This window comes from Cystoisospora suis, assembly GCF_002600585.1.
Source record: "Cystoisospora suis strain Wien I chromosome Unknown contig_1054, whole genome shotgun sequence".
Lineage (NCBI taxonomy): Eukaryota > Apicomplexa > Conoidasida > Eucoccidiorida > Sarcocystidae > Cystoisospora > Cystoisospora suis.
This window is the reverse complement of record NW_027153855.1, coordinates 156-10,300: the sequence shown is the minus strand read 5'-3', so window position 1 is coordinate 10,300 and position 10,145 is coordinate 156. Positions and strand designations below refer to the sequence as shown.

General features: G+C 41.9%; 2 protein-coding genes across 2 annotated transcripts in view; both read right to left on the bottom strand.

Moving 5' to 3' along the window:
• CSUI_002527 (wd g-beta repeat-containing protein) overlaps positions 1 to 919 on the bottom strand; it is an 11,538-nt gene extending 10,619 nt beyond the window's left edge. Inside the window, exon 1 of the mRNA XM_068062727.1 lies at positions 604 to 919. Within this exon, the coding sequence (XP_067925298.1) occupies positions 604 to 667 (64 nt within the window). The 5' untranslated portion in view covers positions 668 to 919. The remainder of the gene's footprint in view (positions 1 to 603) is intronic.
• A 2,794-nt stretch (positions 920 to 3,713) lies between these two features.
• Positions 3,714 to 9,941, bottom strand: CSUI_002526 (uncharacterized protein). The gene is made up of 4 exons (XM_068062726.1): positions 9,707 to 9,941; positions 9,093 to 9,158; positions 6,473 to 8,373; positions 3,714 to 5,868 (listed from the first exon to the last, which is right to left on the bottom strand). The coding sequence occupies exons 1-4, from the start codon at positions 9,844 to 9,846 to the stop codon at positions 4,742 to 4,744; spliced, it is 3,234 nt and encodes a 1,077-aa protein (XP_067925297.1). The 5' UTR covers positions 9,847 to 9,941; the 3' UTR covers positions 3,714 to 4,741.
• Positions 9,942 to 10,145: the final 204 nt, after the last annotated feature.

Below are 10,145 nucleotides of genomic sequence, written 5' to 3'. Positions count from 1 at the left end.
TATCTATCTTAACCTATCTCAATCTATCTATCCTATCTTAACCTATCTTAATCTATCTATCTATCTTAACCTATCTCAATCTATCTATCTATCTTAACCTATCTTAATCTATCTATCTATCTTAACCTATCTATCTATCTACCTTAACCTATCTCAATCTATCTTTATCTATCTTAACCTATCTTAATCTATCTATCTATCTTTATCTATCTTAACCTATCTTTATCTATCTATCTATCTATCTATCTTTAATCGATCTATCTATCTATCTATCTTAATCTATCTATCTATCTATCTTAACCTATCTATCTATCTATCTCTCCGTCTCGAGTCTATCTATCCATCTATCCTTGGATACGTAAGTTACAGCATACGTCCCTGCATGCAACTCTTTATCTCGAGAGTGAGAGATACACAGGTTCGATGCTGTCGATCGGACACATCTACACCGGCCACTCTTATACAAAGGTTCTTGTTAAGATAGAATGGACCTAGTTGCACTGTGTATATCTCTCTACTTCACGATGAGTATATACTTCAAAGAAGTGCAGTGAAGACTGCGAAAGAAAAGGAAGAAGAAGAAAGAAAAGACCTTTTTCTTACTGTATGAGCCGCAGACAGAAGAAGGAGAAGAATAGAAATTCTGCACAATAGAAGGGTCGCCCATCTTGGATGTCTTCCGTTTCTCTTCAGTGAACTTAAGGAGAGCTCTTAAGCTTTCATTAGCTAGCTACTAAGCCTTCCCTCTCTTCTTCTTCTTCTTCTGCTCATCTCTTTCCTCGTAAAGAAAGATGTCTTTCACAAGAGAAGGGAGAAACGAGAAAGAGAGAAGAAGAGAAAGAGAAAAGAAAAGCAAGACACAACTCGTCTCCTTTCCTCTCCTTCTTGTCTCTAGACAGCATTCTCATAGACATAGGCAATCTCTGTCGTGCAGGGGTATATCCACATGTAGAGAGAGTGATGTGTATAGGTGGTTCATATATATATATATATATATATAAAGAGGGTATGGAGATATACATGTATAGGTATGCGTGTGTAGATATGGTTAGATGTAGAGAGGCGTGTAAGTCAAGTCCCTGTAGTTCTTCTTGTCAACATTCTTAGGGGAAGAAGAAAAGGAAGAAGAAATGTGAAGAAGACGAAGGCCAAGACATCCATGTGAAGTAGAAATAAAATGAAGTCGGAAAAGTTTGTGTTAATGAAGCGGAGGTTTTTGCCGAGAAAGAAAGATGCTGTACCGCAAGGAAATGTATGTTGTGTAGAAAGAGAAAGAAGGAAAGAGGAAGAAGAAGAACCTTCTCAGGAAATTCTTCTTATAGAAATGGCGAGAGAAAACTTGAGAAAGTGAAAAGAAAAGACAAGAGAGAGATAGGGAGGAAGATATAGATATAGAGATATATCGTATATACAAATACCTATGCAGATCATAGAGATCGATACAAATATGTACATACACATGAATATCTACTGAGGCTATTGAATAGGAAGCACATGCCGAGTGTTGTATTAACTCCGAAAGAGAGATTCAAAGATGAAGAGAGAGGAAAGAAAAGGAGAGAAAAAGACATCAAAGATGGTCGATAATTCAAACTGAAGAGAAAGAAGGCCAAAGGCTCCGCTGTCATCCGGATGGCTGGGGTGTATGTGCACCTCTCTCGGGGTGTATGTACATACACTCCACACAGACAGATAGAAGATGTTCGTCCCTCCCACTAAGAAGCATTCGTAGCTCGCAAGACAGAAATCGACTTGCGTTTGAGGAATCTTTTTCTCTCCTTGTCTCAAACACGGAAAGTACGAGAGATAATACAAGACACACAGTCAGGAAGACAAAAAGCAACTTTTCTAAACAAGAGAAGAGAAAGATAGAGGAGTCAAAAAGGAAAAAACTTGAGAGAAAGAAGAGAAGAGAAAGCAAGACACACCCGAGAAGAAGAAAAAGAAAGTCCTTTTTGCATTGCTCGCTTGCATGTAGGTCGTCTTGTGCATGCGAAGATCAAGAAAAAAGCAAACCCTAAGCGCTTCGTGTAGACCTTTACCTCTCCTTACACACACGAGACATAAACCTGCCTCATATCATCCTCTTCTTCTTCAACCTCCTTGGTCTTTCCTTTTTCCTTTCTCGATGTCTCCATGTCGTACACCTGGTAAGAAGTGAAGAAGGAAGTTTTCCTTCAAATCGTAAAGCAGAAGAAGGCAAAGAGAGTCGATTTTATGGACTCGTCTGTCCTTTCTTCTGTCCAGAGAGAGGAACTTCTCTTCATCTCGCCAACAAGGTGTAATGTATCCCGAGAAGAAAAGACAGAGAACAGATTTTCTTCTTCTGCTATTCTTTTTCGGTAGAAGAGAATTGCCGGTTTTGTCATTGAAGAGGCGGTGTATCGATCCCCCAATTGGGGTGTATGCTCCATACCCTAGAGCTGTGTACATAGAGATAGCTGAAGATACCACGTGATCTTTTCGCTTACATTTGAACCCATCCAAAATCTATCTGTCTACTCTCTTTGATCTATCTATGTATATCTACATACCTCTATTTTTCATCTTCAGAAATTCTATCTTTGATGTAGCTACGTATCCTTTGTTGTCTATGTCTCTGCAGAGATTTGGTAGCCTCACTTAGTCAGTTCTGCTGTCTGTACACCGGAGGCAACAGGAGGGGTGTGTCTCTCCATCCTCAAGGAGCTTAGATGCATGCAGAGAAGGTGAACATGAATGAGAGGAAGATGGAGAACAAGGCGGGGCACCTCTCTCTTTCTCTATTTATCTACGAAACATATATGTATTTAGTCGACCATCAGGGTTATATCCAGAGGTGTCTCGATGCATACATACTCTAGGTGCATCTTATCAGCTCTCCATTCTTACACATATTGCAGAGCTAGCCTGTCTGTCGAAATCACGAAGAAATCTTTTCTTCGCAGCCGTAAAGATCTATACGTCTTACCGTCATGTAGAGTCTAGGAGTCTCCTAGACAAAGCTGTCCTGTTTGCATGTATGTGTGTATCTTCTACATGTCTCGAGAAGAGACAGAACAGGTTATATGTACATAGAGAGAAAGACAGAAAAGGCTATAGATAGGTTTAAGATAGATTCAAGATAGATAGATAGATAGAGAAGATTATGATATATACATCTATATATCGTATTCTTTCTTTGGGGGAGAGGAGAGAGATCTTTACTGGAATGCCTTCGAGGAGGGAGAAAGCGAGACAAGTAACAAAGGAAGCTTAACTGCATTGTGTGGGTGTGGAAGGCTTACCATAGCAATCGTCGAATCATCATAAAGATCATCTACACACTATTGGACCTACTTCTAAGAATCTCCCATAGTACAGGCAAGAAACCGTTCTACTCTCTCTACTCTTACTAATAGGATTTTCATTCAAACTGTCATGACACCTGAGAGTGCTCTTTACGGTAGGTAGACGCATGTCTAGGCGAAAAGACTGACGCTAGAGTTCATTAAGGAAAGAAAAAGATTCTGCCGATTCCTTTTCTTTCAAGCTATCTCCCTCTTCTACTCTCTTTCTTCTCTCCTTAGAAAAAATTGACACAAGAGAGAGAAATGTGGAAGTGTTCTCTATTCACCATGCAGCTGATCCATTCGCCTGTTGGTCTTATCTTCTCACGTCTCGGGTGTATATGCATAAGTAGGTATGTTTTCTAATAGCGCAACAACAGCAATACGTTGGAATTTTCATATATTGATGAGACTATTAAGGCGACGACTTCAATTCGTTTCAGGTGTATGTACACCTCAAAAGACGCTGGTGTATGTACACCTCAAAAGACGCTGGTGTATGTACACCGGGTGAGAAAAGAAGAGAAGTGACAGAAAAGCGTTGACGAAACAAAAGAAGTGAAAAAAACAAAAACTCAAGGAGATCTTTAATGGATAGATCGAAGCATAGATGGATAGATATACTAGAGAGAGATAGAAAGGCGAATAGATAAGACGGATAGATGAAGATAGATCGATACATCGACCGAAGACAGACGGAAGAGTGGACCTGAAAATCTTTCCATGGACAGATCATCACAGAGAACCTGAAAAGGGAGAGAGAGAAGAGAGCTCTCCGACTTCTCTCTAATTCAAGGGGTGCTCGAAAAGAAAGAGAAGAGAGAGGGGATGTGAGTGAAGAAGACAGAGAAAGCTGAGAAGAGTAGGAAGAAGAGATGGAAGAGAAAGAAAGGATATATTCCCTCCTCAGAGATCTTCATAATGAAACAGATACAACCCTGGGCCCTCCTACCTAGGATGTTTTTCTCCCTTGTGTTTCGATCACTTTTCCTTCTCTGTCTTAGAGATGTCTTTCTTTCCAAATGGCTTTGGCTACTCACCCGCTTCTTCCTTCTTCTTTCTCAAACTACGTCCCCTAACCATCCACCTCTTCGTCTATCTCTCACCATCTTCTTTCTATCTTCTTTCATTTCTTTCCTTCTTTTTTCTTACCCTTTTCTTCTCTCCTTCTCTCTCAGGTGGGTCTCCTGTCCTTTTGAAGTGTCTTGGGAAATCTTCGAGAAGTGTTCTACTACTATCTCTTAAGGCTTCCCAAGATCCTTTTTTTTTTTTTATAGATCTATCAGTACTTCCACACTCGCAATTCGTTTTCTCTCGAAAGATCTACATACTAAGATTCATCGTTCTTTTTCTTTCTTTCTCTTCTCTCTCATCCCTCCTTTTCTGTCCATCCTTTCTACACCCTTCTTTCTTTCTCTTTTCTTTCTCGCTAATCAAACATAAGTAGGCGGTAAGTATCCGTGAGTTTGAGACGAAGGAGCGATATCTGCTCTTGAAGTCCGAAAGAAGAGTGTTCTCCCTCCTACTCCTCCTCCCTGCGGTAATCCAGGTGTACATACAGCTGGTGAGAGACTCCCCGGAGGAGAAGCTTCAGCTGCCGCCGCGACCCCGGCGGCACCTCCTCCTCCTCCTTTTCCTGGAACTCTTACTAGTCCTGTGCCACTCGATGACAAGAGAGGATAAGAAGGAGAAGGATAAAGAAATCTTTGCTTTCCATGAACAGGTAAAGAAGAATGATCTAATGTATTCGCGCTATTCTGTAAAGGCGCATTCATATAAGCCACAGAAGAAGAAGAAGGAAGAGGACAGCTCGTCTTTGATTCCCGGGAATCCTGTAGAGATGTGATAGAAGGGAGTGTCGAAGAGATCCCCCCATGGACCGTAGGATGTCTGTCTTTGTAGTGTTTGTCTTCTCGCTCACTCCTCTCCTCCCACGGCCTATAGGGGAAGTAATATGAAAGAGAGCAGCTTGTTGCATGAGGAGGAGATCTTTCCTTGAGGGCAAAATCGTCAGGTTTCTCATAGAAATGTACATTTGATAGCCACCTTTTTCCCCCTGGGGAATCTTCTCTTAGTTGGTGTGATCTTCCTCTAGACTTGATCATTTCTGCTTCTTTCTTATCAGAGAAAGACGGCGTTTCTTTCCGTCCATTTCCATCTATAACGTTCTTCGTATTCTTAGGCGTCTTCTCTACAGCTCGAGAGCGCATCCCTTGACCTGCAGAAGAAGAGGAGGGAGACGTTGACGAGGCAAGAGTATCAGAAGAAGACGTGCAACAGAATAAAGAACAAGGAGAGGATGCCGGGGAACACGTAGACATAAAAAAGCCACCTCCTCTTCCTCTCTTTCCTTCCAATTCTTCTTCTCCTCTTCTATTCCAGATTCTCCCAAGAAACTTATCTTTTCTTTCTTCTTGTCTCTGCGACTTCTTCTTTATGGTCTTGAGATTTTTCTCCCCGTAGAGCTCTAGCGGAGAATGAAGAGGAAAAGAAGGAAAAGCATTTGGAACTCTCATGATGCTATTCTGACGTTCTAGGGCTTCCACAAGAGCATCCATCTCTGTACAGAGACAGACAGAAGAAAAGGGGGAAGGGGGTGAGGATGAAGATCGCACAAACAGAAAGAGAAGAAGAAAGAGAGCGACAGGTCTCTTTACAAGAAGCACGAGAGAGAGACATGGGTCTCTTTACCGGAGGCGAGAGAAAGAGGTCTCTCTAGAGGAGGAGAGAATATGAAACGCGGTAGTACAGTGGTTGCTTGGATCACGCAGAATACATACCGGCTGATAGAGATAGACATATTAGAGACAGATGGATAGACTAAAGAGAGGTAACAGATTGAAGACAGACAGGTAGATAGATAGACTGACAGAGTCATAGGCTGAAGATAGATAAATAGATAGATAGATTAAAGATAGATAGATCCATTCAAGATAGATACCGTCTCAACGGAGAGGTCTTTAGGAGTTTCGAGATTAATATGAAAGAGAGGAGAGACTCGGCGTCTCTACACTGTACTGATAGATAGATACATCCATGTGTATGTGTAGACCTCTTTCCCTTTATCACGTCAAGAGATATCCACATAGTTTCTTCTCCTTCTCTTTTCTGTACTCGATCTCTACGAACTTCAGAAGTGTGGAAGTACGGAGACCTCTTCTTACCTTCTTTATCTTTCTCCGTAAAGAGAAGATTTCTAGGAATGTTTCTCTCATCCACTGGCAAAGGCAAAGCAGCCTGTCTCAGCATAGCCATATACTGTTTACGTTCTTCTTCTACCTCTCTTTCTCTTTCTAGGTTCCTGTACAGATCCTCCCCGTCATCTGCTCTTTCTTCTTCTTGTTGTTCTATTTGGTCAGAAGAAGAGGAGAAATCGAGAATAGCTGGTGGAAGAAGAGGAGGGGGAGAAGAAGCGGAAGAGGCAGATCTCGCTTTCTTCTTCTTCGCTATCACAGAGTTACGCCTGAGAGAAGGATAAGATGGCTGGAGATCTTCAGGCGGTTTGAAGTCTTCGTTTTCGTCGGAAGAGATAAAAGAAAGATGCCCTTGTGTCTTGAGATTATACGAAGTGTGGGGAAGAGAGAAGGAGAAAGAAGACGAAGAAGAAGGGTCTTCTTGTCGTAGAGAGAGCGAGGGAGGAGACTCTTCATGATCAGGAAGAGGAAGAATCGAAGGTGGGGGTACAGAAGGGGGGGAGGAAGAAGAAAAGTCATTAAGAAAGAGATGAAGACTCCTGGATTCTTGTTCTTCTTTCCTCGGGAAGAACGCGCTCTGTTTCTTCTTCTGAAAGCGAAGAAATTCAAGAGAATCTTCAGCATTAGAAGAGAAGAGTGGTAGGTTATGTAGAAGAGAAGAAGGGGCATAAGGATACCTTTGATGTAAAGGCGAAAGAGGTCCCTCTTCATACATTTCACGAGGTGTACGTACACCTGATACACGTGCCGTGACACCCGAATGCCCTTCACCATCATCGTCATGGCTCATTCCTTCTCTCTTTCTCTTGTCTTTCCCTCCTTTTCCCAATGATCTAAGAAGTAGCAAAGAAGGATCAAAAGAAGAAGGAGAAGAAGGATACTGAGAGATCAGGTTCTCAGAGAGAGAGACAAGATGCTTCAGTCTCTCCGCTGTCTCATTCGCTGTCGGAAGCAAGTCTGAAAGATCTTCTTTCTCCTGTCTTTCTAAGAAGGTATTCTTGTTTTTCTTCTCCTTCTTCTTCTTCTTCTCGACAAAATCACTTTCTTCTTCTTTTAGAGGCAAAGGTGAGGAAGAAGAAAAAAGAGGAGAGAGAGGGGGACAGGTAGCATGCCGGGGACCAGCAGGATAGAGAGGCGTAGAGAGGAGAGATGCTTGTAATAAGTCGCTGGGTTTATCTCCACCTTGTTTTTCTTGGAGAGAAGGAGGCCAAGACATCTCCTTGATTCGATCAGGTGTACATACACTCGAAAGGTAGGGGGATAGTGTACCATCTCCATTGTTTCTAGGATCACTGTAGAGCAACTTCTTCTCCTCTCTCGCATACGCTTTTTCGTCCTTTCTCTCACTCTCTAAAATTCGGTCCCTCTCTATCTTCTCTCCGTTCTCTGCTTCCATCTGTTTCACCCCGCATCCTTCAGCTATCATTCTATTTAGGTGCCTTTCATGATCTTTCTCAGAAGTCTCATTAAGCGTCTTTGTTCTATAAAGAAGGCCAGGAGAAGAAGAAGGACGCAGTCTATGAAAGACAGGACTTCCTTTCATCTCTCTGTCCTTTTCCTCTTTCTCTGTCTCCTCTATCTCCTCAAGTTGTCCTCTCATCCATAGCTTCCCTCTTGCCGATGCTCTCGATGCTCCTACTGCCGCTGCGGAGAAGGACCGACTGTATGCTGACCCCCCTGCTGCATGTCTTGAGAGATTTGAAGAAGAAGAAGAGAGAGGAGAAGAAGAAGAAGAAGACATAGCTCCGGAGGACGTCGAAGAAGAAGAAGTGAAATTCTTCAACTTAGAAAATACCATAGAAAGAAGCTTTATACGACGGAGCTCTAAAGAATGAAGGAAGTTGTGAAGAATCTGACGGCGGAGAAAAACTCTACATAAAACACAAGAAAAGAAGGAAAGAATGAAAGACGCGTGCAACTACAAAAAGAAAGAAAAAGAAAGAAGAAGAAGAAGGGAAAGAAGAAATGAACTAGCGACATGGCCGAAAACATCTGGAAAGAGAGGGAAAGATGAGAGATAGATTTCTCTTATCTCCTAAAATGGTTTCTATGGATGGAGGCGTCTTGAGAAAAGAAGTATCTCCTCCTTTCTCTTTCCCGAGATCCGGGAGATAAGAAAGAAGATAGATAGATCAAAGATAGATAGATGGATAGATTAAAGATAGATAGATAGATTAAAGATAGATAGATAGATCAAAGATAGATAGATAGATAGATCAAAGATAACCATACGGAGAGCCTTAAGAAGATTAAGGAAGAAGAAAAAGGATAGAAATTGAAGAGATTCACTCAAGCGGGAGAGATAGAGAGAGATAGAGAGATAGATAAACTGGCGGCGGTGGCCCAACGGGACTGGGGGGATGTCTGTCTGTCTTATGCTTGTGTTTCTTCTCTGCAAACAAGTCATATCAAGGAGTAAGAGAGAAAGAGGTAAGGTCTAAGAAGACGAAGCACATGGAGAGAAGAAAAGCTCTCTTTCTCCGTTGGAGAACACATACATGCTCTTCAACGGAGAAAGAGATAAAGAATGGAGAGAAGAAGAAAAGACAGGAGAAAAGAAGATTCATACAGGAAAGAGAAGTCTTCTCACCTTAAATCTCGACCGCATGCAGCCTCTCTCTTCATCTGCGTGAAGAAGATTTGCATGCGATTCCTCCTGAAGAAGATAGCCAACAGAATTCCACGATGTAGATGTAAGAGAGAGAGAGAGAATGGAGAAGGATCGAAAGGAGAGAGAAGAAGACCAACAAAGGTGGGAGAGGGCCAAGAGAAGAGATAGAGGAAGTCGAAGGAAAGGAAAGAAGCAAAGAATGAAACAAGGAAAGAAAGAAGAGGAGAAATACCAGGCGAAAAAGACGGAGACAATCCGCTGATAAGAAGAACCGTAAGAGGGGAGTATGACAAGGAGAAAGAGAGGGAGGGACAAGGAATCGAAACAACGACCGAAGGCTCCAAGAAACTGAATGGCTCCTATGTCCTGCAAGGTAGATTGTTCACAGATGGATAGATTAAGACAGGTAGACACATTGGATATATAGGTAGATACATTGAAGACAAAATATATATTGAAGAAAGATACATCTTTATCCATGTGGCTATACATGTCTTTGTATGCTGTGCATAAGCAGGTGCGTCATGTATGAGAGGAGGAGAGGAGAGATTGGCTTGGCTCTCTTCAGATGGAGGCGCTTCTTCTCAACTTACATGATGGATTGGAGAATGATAGAGAGCGTTTTACATCTTTCTTCATTCTGAGAGGTCAGTGTCTTGATGGAGAGAAGAGAAGTCATGAGAGATCTCCATGAGAAAGAGAGAAGAGAAGATCGGTATCTCTGCATAAACATCCCTAAGATATAGACTGCTGCATGCTGTCAAAATCGAACAAGAAAAGATTGACGACAGGAACGAGAATAAGACAAGACTCCGCAGCCACTTCACCTCTACACAAAAATCTATCCATATAACTATACATACACATACATATATATATATATATATATAGGTGTATATAGATATATAGAGAGAGAGACAGAGAGATGTATACACGTGTCTATGCATAAATAGACGTTAACATATGTGTAGAGGTTGATAACCTGGAGAGTCTAGCCATCATGGGGTGTGTTTGAAGAGGGAAGAGGGGAAG

What these genes read in the sequence shown, in the direction of transcription:
- CSUI_002526 (XM_068062726.1), bottom strand. Translation starts at nt 9,846, where the DNA reads ATGTTTATGCAGAGATACCGATCTTCTCTTCTCTCTTTCTCATGGAGA. An exon ending in ATCATTCTCCAATCCATCAT is followed by an intron (nt 9,159 to 9,706) that starts GTAAGTTGAGAA and finishes TATCTTCTTCAG; the next exon opens with GAGGAATCGCATGCAAATCT. An exon ending in GCATGCGGTCGAGATTTAAG is followed by an intron (nt 8,374 to 9,092) that starts GTGAGAAGACTT and finishes TGTTTTATGTAG; the next exon opens with AGTTTTTCTCCGCCGTCAGA.